Source organism: Berghia stephanieae, chromosome 13 (assembly GCF_034508935.2).
Source record: "Berghia stephanieae isolate SIO BIC M18660-M18661 chromosome 13, UCSD_Bste_1.3, whole genome shotgun sequence".
NCBI lineage: Eukaryota > Metazoa > Mollusca > Gastropoda > Nudibranchia > Aeolidiidae > Berghia > Berghia stephanieae.
In genome coordinates, this window is record NC_088372.1 from 325,730 (window position 1) to 346,323 (window position 20,594).

The 20,594-nt window shown below is 39.6% G+C and overlaps 1 protein-coding gene across 15 annotated transcripts in view; it reads right to left on the minus strand.

Annotated features, from left to right (window-relative positions):
- The window catches only part of LOC144959152 (tensin-3-like), a 400,273-nt gene that overhangs the window by 205,122 nt on the left and 174,557 nt on the right, over positions 1-20,594 (minus strand). For 13 of the 15 annotated variants that reach the window (XM_078891652.1, XM_078891665.1, XM_078891661.1 and 10 more), the window contains one exon: positions 12,311-12,349. In XM_078891652.1, the coding sequence (XP_078747778.1) occupies positions 12,311-12,349 (39 nt within the window). Of the gene's footprint in view, positions 1-9,191; positions 9,483-12,310; positions 12,350-20,594 lie in introns of those variants that run through there. The other 2 variants (XM_078891672.1, XM_078891668.1) reach the window with 2 other exon arrangements.

A 20,594-nucleotide genomic window follows, 5' to 3' on the forward strand; every position in this document is an offset into this window, starting at 1 on the left:
TCTATCTATCTATCTATCTATCTATCTATCTATCTCTCTCTCTATCTATCTCTCTCTCACTGTCTCTCCTCCTCCTTCCCCTCTCTCTCTCTCTCTCTCTCTCTCTCTCTCTCTCTCTCTCTCTCTCTCTCTCTCCCTCTCTCTCCCACATATTTATCGACAACCTTTGACCCTAACAAGACAATCCAATACCCCGGTAATACGACATAGTGATTGCCTGTTTGTGGCCCATCAATACCAACCACACAATATCATTTCACACGATGGAGAGTCAATATTATCACATAGGGACAAACGGGCGATATACGTACAGAAAAGTCTTTCAAAATAAAAAAAGAGCTTTTATATAGCGCAATACCCACTAAACGTGCTCATGCGCTTTACAAGGGGTCCCTGTCCAACAACAACACTTAACATGTAGGAAGGGACATGACGCCAGTTAGGCGATATTTTTTTTTCGGACCGAGACAACGCTGTTAACGGCCAGGTACTCATTTTACATCTGAGTACGGTGAGAGGATGTGAGTAAAGAGCCTTTTTCAAGGACTCAACTATCCGCCGAGCGAGGCTCGAAACAGACAGGCGTCGTGTAAAGTGTTGCTGTTGGCTTGAGACCATCGTCTTCTAATAGTAGACGCTGCTTGAGACCCATTGTGAAGTAAAGTGATTTGAGCCCTTCTGGTGAATACATATTACGCATTTAAAAAAAACTCTTGTGCGTGGCATGTTGTTTGTTTGTTTGCATGTTTGTTTGTTTATATAGAACATAAAAAAGAAATTTTCAACGTTGAGATGTAGTGATGGAGGAGATTGAAAAATTGACAAGGACGCATAGGGCATGGTGACACTTCATCATAATACATATTCCATTGTCTATTTTGTTATCTATCTATTGTAGACGTCGGTGTGTTTTTGCATTCACCAGACACACGAATGAAATCTTTCTAGATAAGATGGTAACGTTGATAAAAATAAATGGATAAATTATGGGGCAGTTTGTGTCGCTTAGATGGGAAGATGTGATCCAATCTTTTCTCTGCATTGTACGCATGGAGCATGGTGACAGCTTTTCTCGTTGTGTGGATTGCAGTTGACGTCACCGCCTGAGTCACACCAGCCAGAAACGTGAAGCGATCCTACTTCTTTGAGATTGAGTGATGGTGAACAACCTACATGGTTGGTAATAGCTTTGAACTTGACGACACAAATAGTAAGAGCGCCGATGTAGTCTTGTGGTATGACACTCGCTTTCGATTTCGGATCGGAAGGCCCTGGGTTCGAGCCTCGCTCGGCGCATAGTTGAGCCAGTCCTTGGAAAAGTCTCTTCACTCATATTATTCCCTCACCGTACTCAGGTGTAAAATGAGTACCTGGCCGTCAACAGCGTTGTCTATGTCGGAAAAAAAATGCAATATCGCCTGACAAGCGTCATGTCTCGTTCTACATGTTACGTGTTGCTATTGGTCAGGGACCTTTTGTAAAGCGCTTTGAGTACATTTAGTGGATATTGCGCTATATAAAAGCTCTAGTTTAAGAGCGCCTTAAATCCGCCATCTCTCATAATATGTCCAATGGTGTTGTTGGATTGAAACCACCAATGACATGGGGAGAAAACTGCCAGAAGACAATAACTGTATCTAGAGAGTAAACAACGTTTGTGGTGATGAGGGTCGAACCATCGAACCGACGACTGCGCGGCACAGGGTCGAACCAGCGAACCGACGACTGCGCGGCACCCACCGCCTGGCCACAAGAGGGACGCTCGGCAATTGACGTAAATTTAGTGGATGTTGCGCTATAAAAAAGCTTACCTTTTTTTCAAATTCAATTTTGCATAATATATTTTTAAAAACAAGATAGAAAAGAAAAAGGAAAAGATCACAACATCGTCGCGTTCCTTAGATAAGGTTACAATGATATCCCAGGGTTTTCCGGAAATTGGTAGTAGTGTCCCTTTAACGCCAGGGAAACCGGGATAAGCTTCGATTCCATAGGTCTTGTGCCTTCGGAATGACTATATGTGGTGCATTTGTCTCCACGGTGAGTTAAATGATATTTATTGTCAAACGCTTATAAAACATCTAGTAGTATATTATATATATGTAATTATATATTAGCATATCATATTATATTACACATCTCATCTTCTGGTCGCTAAAACAACATTTGAGCCCCCTCCCCCTCCTTATTAGTCAGAGACAGAGAGTAATTTTCCTTATGTGAACCTCCAACTAATTGCAACATAAATATTTGTTTGTGTCAGATTGTAGAATGAAATTCACTGATTGAAATGATCCATTGTTTACCATTAGAGAAGGGTACTGACATAATTAAATTGAACATTGAAAATTGAAAAAAATAGCAAATGTGATAAAACTGACACAATTGAAGCAACAAACTTTGGTCGGACCTGCACAATGGACAACGTTTTTAAAAGTCCTTGCTATGGAGTTGTCTCCCTTTCCATAGATGGTAACGTGTTTACCACGACCAGTAAATTGATATCATTAGGCAATTATCACGGAATAAAAACATCAAAGTACAATCATGTAGAAGGGTGGGGGTGAAATGAAACCAAGAATTTTATTCTCTCTCTCTCTCTCTCTCTCTCTCTCTCTCTCTCTCTCTCTCTCTCTCTCTCTCTCTCTCTCTCTCTCTCTCTCTCTCTCTCTCTCTCTCTTAGTTTTTGTAAATCTATTCCACTTCTTAACAGCCATTTCTAAATTTCTGTCAAACAATCATAAATAATTTTTTAAAAAATACAAATAAGCGATAGAATGGCAAAATAACTAGAAGACAAATTAACGACTTACCAAAACAGATGACGTCATTTACTGACGAAGACAAACAAGAGTAGAAATAGAAACAGACGTATGTACAGAATGATAGAACAAGCGAGTTGTCTGACCCAGACAAGCTTTGATTGACAAAACAGATGACGTCATTTACTGACGAAGACAAACAAGAGTAGAAATAGAAACAGACGTATGTACAGAATGATAGAACAAGCGAGTTGTCTGACCCAGACAAGCTTTGATTGATCCAGACGTGAATGTGTTGATACGAAATTATAGTCTATAGTGAATCAATTGAATCTTATTAACTTCTATTATAAACTTCACCCCATCTCACATTAAACCAAATTTTAACATAACGTCAAGGCTCTGCTCTGTCAAAGTCTTTATAAAAAAAACCAAAACATTAAAATATTTCGTCCAGAAAACTCGTCCTTCAAAATTGATGGAATAAATTGAACCTGAACTTGTCTAAAATTAGCAAAACCTTGGACTTCAAGGAACTCTTTACCTTGGACTTCAAGGAACTCTTTACCTTGGACTTCAAGGAACTCTTTACCTTGGACTTCAAGGAACTCTTTACCTTGGACTTCAAGGAACTCTTTACCTTGGACTTCAAGGAACTCTTTACCTTGGACTTCAAGGAACTCTTTACCTTGGACTTCAAGGAACTCTTTACCTTGGACTTCAAGGAACTCTTTACCTTGGACTTCAAGGAACTCTTTACCTTGGACTTCAAGGAACTCTTTACCTTGGACTTCAAGGAACTCTTTACCTTGGACTTCAAGGAACTCTTTACCTTGGACTTCAAGGAACTCTTTATAAGAAGTCTAAAGTTGAAAGTTTTTTTTTTCTCCCAAGATGATGGTGATGTGGATAGATCGTTAAGGACGAGTTTTCTGGCCAAAATCTTTTATAGTGTATTTCTTTCAGAGTACAACAGTACTGCCCCCCCCCCCCACCCCACCCCATCCTCTTTTTCTATTAAATTAACCAGAAAACGTTTCCTTCAAAACTCGATACAAACAAATGACCTTCAACTTGTTCAAGAATCTCAAACTCGACACAGTTTAAAAGAGCTCTAGCGTTTGGAACGTATTTGGACAAGGAAATGTCAATTGTTACTGTGTCGTGCTCTAGGACATGGAAAGGGTCGTTGTAGTCCATCGCCATTCGAAATAATATTTTATGGGGGGAAAAATAATAACACAACAAAAATAAAACAACAAATAAATAAATATAAATGTTTTGACGTGTAAAGCTGTCAAGAGCCAAGAGGACTGAAGTGGCTGCCAAAACAAACACACCTACGACTGCTGTCTACTGCTGTATATTATATGTATATATATATATATATATATATATATATATATATATATATATATATATATATATATATATATATATATATATATATATATATATATATATATATATATACCTACTGATACTGCGCCAACCAGCTCAAAGCAAATATGGCAGCTGAAGAAAGATTAGGGTGTTACATCACAACAGCTGAGCTGACCTTGCTCCATGCACACAATCATAGGAATATCGATTACAACACACCAATCAAATCAATAGACATGAAAGAAAACTCTCTATACTAGTGGAAACAAAAAAGATCTGAAAACAAAACAAAAAGAGATAAAGAGGGTAATATCTAGTTGTAGAGATAAGTACAAAAATAAAATTGAAAAATGCTTTTCTTCTGGGGATATACGGGACACGTGGCGGGGGCTTAAAACTGCTGTGAACTATAATCCAAAGCCCACGATTATATCAGAAGATATCGAAATTGAAACTTTAAATAAATTTTATTCACGTTTCGAAACAGCAAACAAATTTGATATTGAAAATGAAAAACATAAATTAGACAGGGCTTTGGAAGATGAAATGACTATTGAGGTCAGTGAAGAGGAAACGAGATTCGTATTTTCGAAACTAAACGAGAGGAAGGCTGCTGGGCCGGATGGATTGAAAGGAAAACTATTAAAGGAATGTGCCCACCAGCTTTCCCCCATTTATACACATATTTTTAACTGGTCCCTCCAATGCGTTTCGATGCCTGAAATTTGGAAAACTTCAAAAATTATTCCTGTTCCAAAAAAAGAAAAACTTGAAACTATGAACGATCTCAGACCTGTTGCACTGACTTCAATAGTCATGAAATCTTTAGAAAAACTTGTTCTTGTTAAAATTAGGAATCAGTTTATGCCATTGAGTGATAGTCATCAATTTGCTTACAAACCAGGACGTGGCGTAGAGGATGCCATTTTGCTGTTTACAAACAACATCTACAGGCATCTAGATCACGCTAGGAGCTATTGCAGATTGCTTTTTGCAGATTTTTCTTCAGCGTTCAATACAATGCAACCTCAGTTGGTTGTTCAAAAATTGACTAGTCTGAATTTAAACAAGTATATAATTGCTTGGGTGCTCGAATTTCTTACGGAGAGAGCACAATATGTTCAATTAGGACAAAACAAATCTTCCTGTATAACTACAAATACTGGTGCTCCTCAGGGTTGTGTATTGTCCCCTGTATTATTCACAATATACACGAATGACTGTAGAAGTCAAAACCTGAGTGTACCTTTAATAAAGTTTGCAGATGACACCGCTCTTCAAGGCCTCATAACAAATGGCAACGAAGTGGCTTATAGGCAAGAAATTGATAGATTTGTGTCTTGGTGTGATGCCCACCACCTAGAGCTTAACATAAGCAAGACAAAGGAGCTAGTGATTGACTTTAGGAGAGTGAAGGAACCGATAGAACCGTTAAAATTAAAGGACCAATTCGCCCAGCGAGTTCCTCACTACAAATACCTTGGTGTAACGATTGATGACAGGCTCAAGTGGGATGAACACTTGAAAATAATTAGGCATAAGATGTGCAGACGTACATATTTTTTATCAAAACTCTCTCAGTTTAGAATAGATAAAACCCTCTGCACATTATTTATAGAGCAGTAATTGAAAGTGTTTTGTCATTTTGTATAACAGCTTGGGGAGGCAATTGCTTAGCAGTGGAAAGGAACAAAATAATTCAAATATTAAAAAATCCATTAAACGCTATATAAATGATGTTGACGATGTCGATCTTTTATACGAGAAATTTTGTATAAATAAAATAACTAAAATATTAAATGACCAGTATCATCCACTAAGACCATCAATTATTATGTCAGAAAGAAGTGGTCGCCCTTTCTCTATTTCAACGAAAACAGAGAGACACCGAAAATCTTTTCTGCCGTCCAGTATTAGGCTTTATAACAACAAGCAATAATCATTTTATATAATTATTCTCATTTTTACTTTTAAAAAATATAAATATTAATTTATTAATTTATTTGTTTTGCAATCTTTTCAATTTTCAATTTATAGTGACAGTTTTAACTATTTTACAGTGTTTGAAATTATTCATATTATAAAGCGCAGCTCTGGTTATAGAGCTGCTCCTTTTTTATATATGTACATCCTATTTCCATTGTATTTTTATCTTATGTGTAAATTATAACACGTCTGTACAAAAAATTTCCTTTTTGGGATGCAATAAAGTATTATTATTATTATTATTATTATTATTATTATTATTATTATTATTATTATTATTATTATTATTATTATTATTATTATTATTATTATTATTATTATTATCACACGTGTGTAAAACACATGCCCTGCAACAAGTGGGAAAATATACACATCTCAACCATGGATGTATCAGTGAGATTGGAAACAGTAATAGTAATAGATGAGACCACAATTAGCTGGGAGGACTGGGGGGGGGGGGGGGGAGACGGTCCAATCCCTTACATAATATATTATCATTTAATTCTAACATACGTGACCCACAGCTTCAAACCAGTATCATCATCGATGTAACCCATATGTCAAATCAAGGGACTATACATTTACTATGACATGAAAGGTGAATTGTTTTGAAATTATTGTCAGCACTTGAAATTATATCCATTCTCCCCAGTAAAGCATTAACAAATTTACCCGTCTCTCAATTTTTTTGACCAAAAAGTCAATTTTTATCATTTAAACCATCCGGACATAATACGTTTTGAGATGGCGGAGTGGTGACAGTGGCATCGTCTACTAATAGTACTAACATATTATATAGAGGTCGCTGGGACAGTGGCATCGTCTACTAATAGAACTAACATATTATATAGAGGTCGCTGGGACAGTGGCATCGTCTACTAATAGTACTAATATATTATATAGAGGTCGCTGGGACAGTGGCATCGTCTACTAATAGTACTAACATATTATATAGAGGTCGCTGGGACAGTGGCATCGTCTACTAATAGAACTAACATATTATATAGAGGTCGCTGGGACAGTGGCATCGTCTACTAATAGTACTAACATATTATATAGAGGTCGCTGGGACAGTGGCATCGTCTACTAATAGTACTAACATATTATATAGAGGTCGCTGGGACAGTGGCATCGTCTACTAATAGTACTAACATATTATATAGAGGTCGCTGGGACAGTGGCATCGTCTACTAATAGTACTAATATATTATATAGAGGTCGCTGGGACAGTGGCATCGTCTACTAATAGTACTAACATATTATATAGAGGTCGCTGGGACAGTGGCATCGTCTACTAATAGAACTAATATATTATATAGAGGTCGCTGGGACAGTGGCATCGTCTACTAATAGTACTAATATATTATATAGAGGTCGCTGGGACAGTGGCATCGTCTACTAATAGTACTAACATATTATATAGAGGTCGCTGGGACAGTGGCATCTCATGAATAATTGTCTGGGTCTGGAATAAGGCCAGGGATGTCAACGATTAATGTCTTGCTCCTTGGGGGAAAAAATAATAAAAATAACACATTAACAATTTTTCTGACTAGAAAACTCGTCCTTCAAATATCGATCGATTAAAATGACCCTCGTCATGTCAAAAACTCTCAAACCTGGGTCTTCATTAAAGTTTTCCTCGAAGTACCCCCCCCCCTCCTCTCCCTCACTCTTTCTTTCATTCTTTCTCTTTCTATCTCTCTCCCCTCTCCCTCTCTCTCTCACTCCAACACCTCTGTTCACCAAGAGATGACTGGGTGGCTGGATATGTTACAGTTTAATCAGGCGGAAAGTACTTAGTCGAGGACTCAGTACGTTTAAAGTTATATAAAACGGAATAATCTATAACTTTCTGGAAAGAACTGGCTGTGAATGAATTGTACTTTTAGGACTTGCAAGAATATTTATCAACGAAAATGGGTGTAAACAGGGACGATATCCCAGGTATATAAATCAAGGCTAAATGTAAAAGGCCACACAGAGAGGATAACCATTTATCAAGGAATACAGAGATAAGTAGGAACTACTAGATAGACTGATGAATTGCTTTGGTCATAGGGATGGTGACAGTAATACATGGTCTGGATTAGGCATTCGGTGTCTTTGAAGAAGAGGAAGAAGTAGTAGAGGAAGAAGAAGAAGAAGAAGAAGAAGAAGAAGAAGAAGAAGAAGAAGAAGAAGAAGAAGAAGAAGAAGAAGAAGAAGAAGAAGAAGAAGAAGAAGAAAAAAGAAGGAGGAGGAGGGGGGAGGAGAAGGAGGAAGAGGAGGGAGGGGGAGGAAGAGGAGGATGAGGATGACGACGAGAGGAAGAAGAACAGAGAACAAAAAGGAGGAGAAGAAGAAAAGGAGGAGGAGGAACACATTGTTATAGTACAATTGGGCGTTATGTCTCGTCTTACAATCTTAAAGTAAAGTCGTATTGAGATTTGTTTCGGGTTCCTTACAAAGTGGTCTTAGACCACACAATGTTATTGACAGGATGTTACGCTATATAAAATATAAAATCTACACCAGCTACCGGTACAATAAATAAATAGGTACAGCAGTAAACATTTTTTAAAAACCCACAAAGTCCTGAATATGAATTGTATTTACATCCAAGTCAAGTATTCTATTCTCGTCTTCATGATGAAAAGTACCATGGAAATGTGAACCGATTTTTTTCGGCTCATACTCATACGGCCGACCGACATAGGCCTACCTACTTATTCATTTCGGTGTGATCGTCTGTATTTAAAAATAGACGTTTCATTTCTCAGAAACAAATTCATCTTTTCTTTAGAATTGAGGAAATGTGGACTTCCTTTACTACACTACAACCACTGCTTCTATTTCTCTGATGATTAAAAAAATATTTTGGCCGCCCCGTCTTAGACTTATATAACTGAAATGATACAGACTTAAACTCGAACACTTGAGGTTTTAAGATAAATACAAAATCGCACTAGGATCATAATCATAGTCATAAGTAATGAGGAAGAGACATACAATAAGTTACACACCATTCCATGCAGAACCAGGAAACACAAAAAGTTTGAAAACTTGAAGAAATCTTACCAGGGACGAGCAGGTACGAATCGTAATCCAGTTTTAACTACACACGAGCCGCTCTGTTCAATGTACGTGGGAATAACAACAATTATCAGTTATCAATGACTGTGTTCGAAAAGAAATAGGCCGATTATCCCACAATGTCTATGTGTGTGTTGTCAAGTGTGCACTGTGTATACACTGTACTGTGTTTCTTTCAACCACGACTTTCGCGGCACACGAAGAGGGGAGACGAAATTGAATGAGAAGTTATTTTCGGGGGTGTGTTGTTGTCTGCTGTAACAGTCTGACACAATCAGTGACTGCCAGAGTGTCTACACAATACGTACACAACATGATACGGGATGTAATGCGTGTGTGTGTGTGTATGTGTGTGTGTCAGTATGTGTGTGTGTGTTTGTGCGTTTGTGTGTGTTTGTGTGTGTGTCTGCACACCACACCTGCTGATTCAGTGGCTTGCCTAGATGACCTGCGCGGGGGCAATTGAGGGTCGCTTTGTGAGTGTGTGGGTGTGTGTGTGTGTATGTGTGTGTATGTGTGTGTGTGTGTCTGTGTGTTGGTTTGGAGAGCCGGTGGTTGTGTTTGGAATGCGTGTGTGTTATTATTGTTGTGTGTTGTTGTTGTGTGTGAGTGTAGGCTAGAAAGCTACCTGTCTTTGGTCCATGAGCACTGAGCACGCCCGTTATTACTTGAGTTTAGTGTTCTTGACGAGAGCGTGTGCCGTTATTGTTAGGCAACTGGATTCCCGTCGAGTACCAAGGTGTTGTTTTATACACGCAATCCAAATGGAGAAATCACGTGGTTGTCTGCCTCTTGCTATTTATTACTGGTTTGAAAATAGCCATCTCTCTCTCTCTCTCTCTCTCTCTCTCTCTCTCTCTCTCTCTCTCTCTCTCTCTCTTCTCTCTCTCTCTCTCTCTCTCTCTCTCTCTCTCTCTCTCTCTCTCTCTTTCTTTCTTTCTTTCAATTTTCCCTTTTCCTTCTTTCTTTTCTTCCTCCAGGAATCGTAGAACCAACTAATATTTAATAAAGGTACGTTTCATATCCCTGGATCGCATGAGTCAAAATGAGCTAAGAGGTTTATCGTATCTATGAGGTTCATGCTCTGTCTACCTCTTCAACATGGCGCTTTCTATTCATTGCCTTCATAAAAGCAAATAATTAATTAGTTATGCGTGTTTGTAACTAAATATATTACTGTAAAAGTGGTAAAGAAAAGAGGCGGAGAAACAGCATTTGACCTTGCCTGTGAGGTCAGCAGTCAGTTACCACCGTATGGTGTGTTGACAGTTGACACCACTTCAAAATGACAACAGCCCGTGGACGACAAGGGGAAGTAATCAAGTACTAATTACCTCCTTAATTAGTCAATTCTTCAGGAATTCACAGCAGAAGGCGACAGACACATCATGTCTTGCATGTTTATTTTCTGACCAATCCAAGAATTGTTTTTTGAAGTCCCAGGTTTGAGGGTTCTTTAAAGTCCTAAGGTTTAGAGATATTTTAAAAAGAATGAGCTTTTATATAGAGCAATATCCACAAAACGTGCTCACAGCGCTTTACAACGGATCTCTGGCAACCCGTAACATAAAGGACGGGACATGACGCCTGTGGGGTGATATTCCGTTTGTTTTTTTTCGTAGAGAGACAATGCTGTTAACGGCCAGGTACTCATTTTACATATTGTCCAACAAGGCTCGAATCCAGGACCTTCCGATCCAAAGCAGCGAGTGTCATACCACAAGACAACGGACACATGTTCTTCATCATATTTCTGATTAGTTCTACTGTAATCCACTTGTGGAAACCCAATAATCCCGATGTAATAGTGTACCAAGGTGAGTCGATTGGTCACATTTTGTTGGATGTGGGAACGCCTATCCAGTAATATTCCTTAGAATTGACACGCCCATAGTAGTGTCCTGTCGCAAGTGGTATTTATATAAAGGTAGAATAATGGTAGAGTAGGACACACTGTATTTGTAATGATATGTTTTGGCTGTAGTGGATATATGGTCAATATATGTGTGTGTGTATGTATGTGTGTGTGTGTGTATGTATGGGTTTTTGTTTGTGTGTTGTGTGTGTGTGTGCTGTGTGAGTGTTGTGTGAGTGTGAGTGTGTGTGTATGTGTGTGTATGTATGTGTGTGTATGTGTGTGTGTATGTGTGTGTGTGTATGTGGTCAAGGAGTTGTGAAGAGGATAATTGGATTCTTAGTAAACTCAGGTTAAGAACAGGGAATTTTTCGCATCAGCGTAAAAAAAAAGGGACAGAAAAATAACGTGTATCGAACAAGAAAGGGTCAAAAAGGGTCAAAAAGGGGTGGGGGGGGGGGGGGGGAGGAAGAGAAAAAGACAGAAAAAGGAAGGGAGGGGAGAGAAGGAGAGAAAGGGGAAGGGACGAAGGGGGGGGGGGGGCGGAAAGGGGGGGGACGGGAAGATAGAGGAAATGAAGAAAGAATGGAAAGGGGGGGGGGGGGGGGGGGGTTGTAGCGTTTTATTTGACAGACTATAGTTTAACACTAAAAGCTTGAAAAACAAAAAAGAAGAAGAAGAAGGATTGGATGATTGGTGTCAAGATGAGGGGGGGGGGGGGGGGGGGGGGAGGTGCATTCAAGGGGATATTTCCTTAAAAGAAAATAAAGAAGAAATGATGTTTCCAAAAAAGAGGAAGAAAAAGAGGAGGTTGGTAATGGTGCGAAGATTATGATGATAATGACGACGACAACGTTGAAGACATAGATTGGTGGTAGATGGATAGATGGATGGTTAAGAGAGAGAGGGAGATAGAGAGAGAGAGAGGGATAGAGAGAGAGAGAGGGATAGAGAGAGAGGGAGAGAGAGGGAGAGAGAGAGGGGGGAGAGGGAGAGGGGGAGAGAAAGACAGAAAGAAACAGAGAGAGAGAGAGAGAAAGAGAGAGAGAGAGAGAGAGAGAGAGAGAGAGAGAGAAAGAGAGTGAGAGAAACAGAGAGAGAGAGAAAGAGAGTGGGAGAGAGAGAGAAAGAGAGAGAGAGAAACAGAGAGAGAGAGAAAGAGAGAGAGAGAGAGAAAGAGAGAGAAGGGGGGGGGGGGGGTAAATAAGTGAGTGGACTGAGACAAACAGGTAAATAAAAACGTACTCACCAAATCATTAGCCACTGGTGGCACACATGACGTCATCACCTGGAATGGACAGTAAGGTAGGGAGGGGTCAGTGGTGGTGATGGTGGTGATGATGGTGATGGTGATGATGATGATGGTGATGATGATGATGATGATGATGATGATGATGATGATGATGATGATGATGGTGGTGGTGGTGGTGGTGAGGAGGAGGGGAGGAGGGGGGAGGAGGAGGATGAGAATGACTTAGAGGCATAACGTTAGAAAGGTTGGGTCGTTTTTACATAAAAGTTACATTTTTTATAAAAGAAAGATTGAGAAAGAGTAAAGAGTTAGATGGATAAACAGGAAAATAGATAGATAGATGGATGGATGGATAGATATATAGATGTATGGATAGATAGATATATAGATACTTAGATAGATAGATGGATAGGTTATGTGTTGTAGTGGTATGACAACAAGATATGAAGTGAGTAGAAAAGTGCCAGAAGACAATAGAGAATAAAAATTTTGTGTTCGTGGATAGCTCACACGGTAGAGCCACGCTCTCACCTGCCAGGCGGAGTTGTCGTACCAATAAGGTCGCAGGTTCAAACCCCACCACCGCCGCGAAAAAAAATTTTTTATTCTCTATTGTCTTCTGGCACTTTTCTACTCACTTCATATCTTGTTGTTACCAACATAAGTGCCTGCTCCACTCACTTTTCTGAATTAAAAATTCACCCATACACCGGAGCATACTCAATGTCTCAATCGTTTCTATGTTATATGTTTGTGATGAGAATATTGGCTATTAAGCTTAACTGCTGGTCAAAATTACTTCGCGATGGTGGTGAACGAATCGGCGGTCTCAAGAAGTGGGTGAAGAGGGGATCTAGAAATGACTTTGGGTTTGAAACAAATATTTTTGTGTTCGTGGATAGCTCACACGGTAGAGCCACGCTCTCACCTGCCAGGCGGAGTTGTCGTACCAATAAGGTCGCAGGTTCAAACCCCAGGTTCAAACCCCACCACCGCCGCGAAAAAAATTTCTATTCTCTATTGTCTTCTGGCACTTTTCTACTCAGTGGTATGACAGTCGCCTTCGGATCGATGGTCCAGGGTTCGAGTCTCGCCTGAGTGGTGCATCGTTAAGTCTTTGGACTCACATTCTCTCACTGCACTCAGGTGTAAAATTAGTACCGCGCCGTTAACAGTGTTGTCTCTGTCCAAAACATTGTGAGATCGCCTTACAGCAGGTGTCATGTCTCGTCCTCCATATTAAGTGTTACTCTTGGCTAGGGACCCTCTGTAAAGCGCTTTGAGCACGTTTAGTGGATATTGCGCTATATAAAAGATCAAGCACTATGGGTTTTTAAAAGATAGATAGATAAATAGATAGATCACCCCCCCCCACACACACACACACACACACACATAGCAACCATTCCTAACCGCTATGTTAAACCCCGGTGTAAAATAAGTAGCATCGCCTTGAAACCTGAGAGTGAAACAAGTAGTGGCGGAAATAAAAATAACACTAATCGTCTTATTGTTGTTTTATGACACAGGGGGCAGGAATGATGGTCCGCTAAGCTGGTGGTGGTGGTCAGTTGTAAGATGACCTCTGTGGTCAATGAACAACAAATAAAGGCAGTATCTTACAATGATAAATAGGAGTTAAATCTAGAGACTGGTGACTCAAAGGATGGCTCTTCAGCGGTAATAAAATGTTACCCCCTCCTCCTCCTCCTCCTCCTCTACCACTGCAAACTCATCTTTCCTCTTCTTCATGACCACCCCTCTCCTTCTCCTCCTCCTCCTCCTCCTCCTCCTCCTCCTCCTCCTTCAATTTCTTCTTCTTCTTCTTCTTCTTCCTCCTCCTCCTCCTCGCCATACTTTATTTATGAATCAACAGATCTCTACCCAAATATATATTTTATAAAATTTTGTTGTTTTATCAGTGTGCCGGAATGGACAGTTAGATGGACACTAAAGTGGACACTGAAATATTATTGCTGTGTATGACGGACACTAGGCCCTCTATGGAGTTACAACAAAAACCCGTTTTGCAACAATAACCATCATTTCTGCCGTACTCTAGAAAAACCCATATTTTAAAATTTGGCCAGAAAACTCGTCCTTCAAATATCGATCGATTTAAATGACCCTCATCTTGGCAAAAAAAAACAAAAAAACTCTCAAACCCGGGACTTCGCGAAGCCCCAAGTTTAAAAGTTTTTGCCAAGATGAGACTCATTTAAATCGATCGACAATTGAAGGACGAGTTTTCTGGCCAAATTTTAAAATATGGGTTTTTCCGGAATGTGGCAAATTTCTCTTTTTATGACTATCTGGTCCATGCCACTGCTGGCGGGCTGACGTTTTATTTATTTTCCGCTTATCCTGCCCGTCATGACTTGTTATTGTCTTTAAAAAAAACAAAAAACATTCTCCTCCCTGCATTCCGTCGACACTAGGGTGTCAGGCAGTCAGGTGATGGGAATGAATGGTGTAGTGGTCAAATCCAATTGCCATGGCGTTTTAAGGTCGCGAGTTTGAGACCAGTGATGCAATGATGACGATTAGAATTATTTTTTAAAATATAATCAAATTTGATGATTATAAAGCCATGGCAAATAAAACCAAACCAAACCAAAACTTTATCCAAACAATAATTTACCTCTTAATGAACAACACACTGTGCAGGGTGACAATGGCAGTAAACGTGTGTGAAATTTGAAATTTATGATGATAAGAAATTCTTCAAATCAAATTCTATACTTTATAATAGGTGTCCCACACGACATAGCGGTACGGTCTTGCTTCGTACCCAACAGGTACCGAGTTCAATCACCCGCCGCTGCGTTGTGTGGCCTTGAGCAAGTCACTCGCCCTAGCTCAAATCGCGGCGCTACACTGCGGCTGACGCCTGGGTTATTCCAGTCTTCCCTTGGAATAGATAAATTTCCCCTATGGGATGAATAAAGGGAATTTTCAAAAAATACAAAAACGTCAAATCTCTAGAGAATCCTGACAACAGATTATTGCAGTGGATGAAAGAATAAATACAAAACCTCCAAAAACAAACAACTAAACATTAAACACGGACCGTTTCGGACTCAAAACACTTCTTCAGCCAATTAAAAAATCACTTAAGATGCTTAAACTACACATCATGTAAAATCGAGTTAGATTTGAAAGAGAACTTCTAGAAGAGATAGAACTGAACAAGTGTGTATGAAAGGTCCCCCCAGACAAAGAAAGAATCAAAAATACTAGAAAAAAAAACCATCCCAAAAAATCAGAGGCTCTGTGGTTTAATGGTAGCGCGTCTGACCGGCAATCAGATGATATGAGGTTCGATCCTCAGTTGAGGTAGACTGATTTTTTGGGATGTTTTTTTTTCTTCTTGAATCAAATTCTATACTTTATAATAGGTGTCCCACACGACATAGCGGTACGGTCTTGCTTCGTACCCAACAGGTACCGAGTTCAATCACCCGCCGCTGCGTTGTGTGGCCTTGAGCAAGTCACTCGCCCTAGCTCAAATCGCGGCGCTACACTGCGGCTGACGCCTGGGTTATTCCAGTCTTCCCTTGGAATAGATAAATTTCCCCTATGGGATGAATAAAGGGAATTTTCAAAAAAATACAAAAACGTCAAATCTCTAGAGAATCCTGACAACAGATTATTGCAGTGGATGAAAGAATAAATACAAAACCTCCAAAAACAAACAAACTAAACATTAAACACGGACCGTTTCGGACTCAAAACACTTCTTCAGCCAATTAAAAAATCACTTAAGATGCTTAAACTACACATCATGTAAAATCGAGTTAGATTTGAAAGAGAACTTCTAGAAGAGATAGAACTGAACAAGTGTGTATGAAAGGTCCCCCCAGACAAAGAAAGAATCAAAAATACTAGAAAAAAAAAACCATCCCAAAAAATCAGAGGCTCTGTGGTTTAATGGTAGCGCGTCTGACCGGCAATCAGATGATATGAGGTTCGATCCTCAGTTGAGGTAGACTGATTTTTTGGGATGTTTTTTTTTTCTTCTTGTATTTATATTTCTTGCTTCGTCTGGTACTTTTCATACTACACGTGTTCAGTTCTTTATCTTACACCGGTGTCTGCTCCATAATGTCTTGACGTGATATTCCAGAAGAGATCGTGATGGTTATAGAGGTAGATTCAGGCTATTGACATACGGTATATTCTATAATAGAGTTTTTGAAAGAGTTCAGATAGGACAAGGAAATGTATATCAATTTATACATTATGACGTTTATAGGTCGAGATAGAGACGGGCCGTGAATTGCCTTCATTAACCTGAACGAGGTGATAGTCAATATCATGTATCCCCCCACCCCCCCCCCCTCTCCTACCTCCATCGCTCTCTCTCTCTCTCTCTCTCTCTCTCTCTCTCTCTCTCTCTCTCTCTCTCTCTCTCTCTCTCATATTTTTCTCTTAATTTCTCATTTTCTTGGTCTTTCTCAAACTTCCCCCCCCCCCCCCCACTCGCGCTCTCTGTCTCTAAATAAATAAACAACAGCAACAAAATAATATGTATACTTTCCACCGCCACTTCAACAAAAAATTAATTAATTAATTAATTTAATTTAATTAACTTAAAAAAAAAAGGAAATGAAAATAAAAACAAGATTATCACCCCCTTCCATGATCACAACGACAACAACGGCGATAACAACAACAACAACAACAACAACAACAACAACAACAATAACGACGAAGACAACAACAACAACAACAACAACAACAACAACGACGACGACGACGACGACGACGAAGACAACAACAACAACAACAACAACAACAACAACAACAACAACAACAACGACGACGACGACGACGAAGACAACAACAACAACAACAGCAACAACAACAACAACAGTTAGAGAGAGTCACCACCAGCATGTATTTCACGAATTTTGAACAATAGAGCTTGTTTTTGTGAGCATATTATTTGCATGCGTGTATGTAGGCCTACCTATTTGGTGTGTGGCTGTGTGTGCGCGCGCACACAATATGGTGAGTCAGAACCAGTATATGTAGTTCTATCTCTAGAACAATCATGAAAAAACCAACTATTAATTCTTTTAAATCGAAACTAGAACATTTCCTTTTTACGTCTGCCCATCTTTTAATCTTAGAATTTACAACCCTATGAATGTGTGAATATTCAATTGTGAGTCTGCTTGTGTGTGTGTGTGTGTGGGTGTGGGGGGGGGGGGGGGGGGGGGGGGGGGGGGGGGGTTATCTGTGTGGATAGGTGCCTCCGCGATACTGTGTCTTATTTCATCTTATCACAAAAGTCAAGCTTTGTTAAGAATGATCAGTGGCCGGTTGAGTCCTGAGTGTGAACAGTTAAAAACTTCTCTTTCCGATGGGTGACATTGTCGTGGTCAATTCTGGTCCCGACCTTGTGTCCGTGGGTAAGGCACTTAATATACATTCCCCCCCCCCATTCGACTCAGGTGTGAATGAGTACACGGCTTTTATAGACCGCCGTGACATATATCGTAAGTGTTAGTTAAAAAAGTAAAACTAACAGGCGACTGGTATTGGTACTGAAATGGAAATGCGGTCCCATACTATGGCCTGCTGGTAAGATAATAGAAACATTGTGCTGAAAAATCCGTGTAATTGCGCTATACAAATGTTCATATTCAAAAGAAAAGGAAAAACAAAAAGAAGAAAAAGGAATAAAAACTCCAGCCAGGCCGTATGACCAGTGACATCTATATGAAGTCCTAGCGTATGACCCAATGAAAACAGGCGATCACTTTACATTACAGACCAGGTAAATAGAATGAAATCATGGTCACGCTTGAGTGACTCCAAGACTCGCTGCCAGAAAAATCTTCTCCTCGGGTATTAGGTGAGTTACACCACAGGTCTGGAATGGAATGGTCAGCGATCTGATGGGACTGGTCAAGAATATCACAGGACGGAATGACGTAATGTTTATTCCGGGTCTGGAATGGAACGGTCAGCGATCTGATGGGACTGGTCAAGAACACTACAGGTATGGAATGACGTAATGTTTATTCCGGGTCTGGAATGGAATGGTCAGCGATCTGATGGGACTGGTCAAGAATGGCGAGTTAACGATTACGTCCTACGACCCAAAACGAACGACCAACGACGAGGAAGCAAACCAGGATCTGTCCTCAGACGTGGCCACACGACGTCCGGTGCGCGATGACCGTCCAGAATTGCCGGAATAGGATTCAATAGTCTGACGTCACGTCCGCCCAGCAACCAGCAGCTTGGTTCTAAACAAAGAAAATCTGTGCTTTTTATTCTTCCTGCTGGCTAGAACTTTTTCACACTGGACGCTGGTTCAAAGACTTTTAAAAAATGATTGGTTCATCCTTATCGAGAGAGAGAGAGAGAGAGAGAGAGAGAGAGAGAGAGAGAGAGAGAGAGAGAGAGAGAGAGAGAGAGAGAGAATGAGAAAGACAAAACACAAACACACACACACACATACACACACACACACACAAAGACAGAGAGACAGGGAGGTAGATATATAGAGAAAGAGAGAGAGAGAGAGAGAGAGAGAGAGAGAGAGAGAGAGAGAGAGAGAGAGAGAGAGAGAGAGAACATTTCTATATGTGTGTGAAGGTAAAGAAGTCGCGTCGCCTATTACCATTCTATATCGTGGTGGAACTAATTGGCTTACGTAAGTAGTTCCCTGACGAGTGGCGGAGGGACACTAAACAGTCATGACACCTCCGGTCAACCGTTAAGGGTTATGGGCCTTTGTTTATCCATGAAAATAGACGGATTTCTCACACAGTTATAGCTAGGACAAATAAATGGAATAAAACCAGCATTGTAAGCTAAATTGGTTTCCTTTATCACACAACTAGAGAGGTGTGCTCTAGACGGCAGCTTGACCTCGGGGTCAAGTCCGTACAAAATGTCAATGTTATAAAAAAATCACACTACTTTTCTCTCAATTTTGAATGACTTTATTGATGTTTAACTCACTCAATCACAGAGATTTTTGCTACTTTTCAAAATTTGAAAAAAAAAATGTATTAAAAATGAGCATGTACATAGATAGTTTTATTCAACTATCATTAACATGTAAAAACGAAAAACATTAGCTTTGATACTACGCCTATAATTTGTCTCAGAAAAAATGTAATAAATAGGCATGGGGTAAAAGTAACCCTGGTAAACTACGGATATAGTCGGTGTTAGGGTTGAGTGAGTTTAAAAATGTCCTCTTTCAAATGATAACAATGAAAATGATCCAGAAGCTGAGAATGTCGGTTTGATGCATTTCCAGACGCATCTCTCTCTATAAAATATAGAAACAATAGAAGGAATAATCGTAGCCTTGTTATGTGATGTAATCTTTAGGGCGGGTTGTGTCAGGCTACAATCAACGGAGGATGCAAGACCGTACAATTTCAGTCTCGGAAGTTGATATCATTCAGCTGATTGTTATCGTCAAGAGATGATCAGAGAGGTGGTAAAGCTCCTAAAATCCCAGCTAATCGACAATTATATTATTGATGCATTGCGTTTCGCTAAAAAAAAAATAAAAAAATTAAGAGATGAAAAAATTCACAACATCCGCTTGCCGAATATAACGTAACAGACACATGAAATTATGTGTAACATTTTTCTGAGACAAATTATGGGTGTAGTATCAAAGTTAATGTTTTTTTGTTTTTTTATTTGAATAAGAATATCTATACACATCTCATTTTTAATACACTTTTTTTTCTCCAATTTTGGAAAGAAGCAAAAATCTCTAGGATTGAGTGAGTTAAACTACTCATAAAAATGGCTAAAAACCAAACAGCTGAGTGACGTAAATTTCGTTCCTTCAATACAGTTACATGTTACACAGGGTTTTGTGTGTTGGTTAAACATTTTTGCCGGGAAGAATTGGTGAGCATTAACCGCCAATCGTCAATGTCACGTGAGTGTCAGGAAATACAAATGTTCCCCATCCAAGGACATTCCGTTTTATTTATTTATTCATTTATTGAAGTAAAACTAGAATTGATTGTCTTATCGTCCCATAATGCACTCGACACGCAATCGACCCCAGCTCGACTGGGAGGTCAACGACTCGAGATAACCCTAGAATCAACCATTGAGTCCCCCCCCCCCCCCCCCTTTCCGTCTTGTTCTTGTTGTGTTTTTGTTATTCCTTCTCCATATCTCTCCCAATTCCCCTGGGGGATAAGAGACACATTTTCTGCACAACCAAATTATCACACAATCACCTCTCGTTGACGTTCATGACAAAACACGTTAAAAAACAAACAAA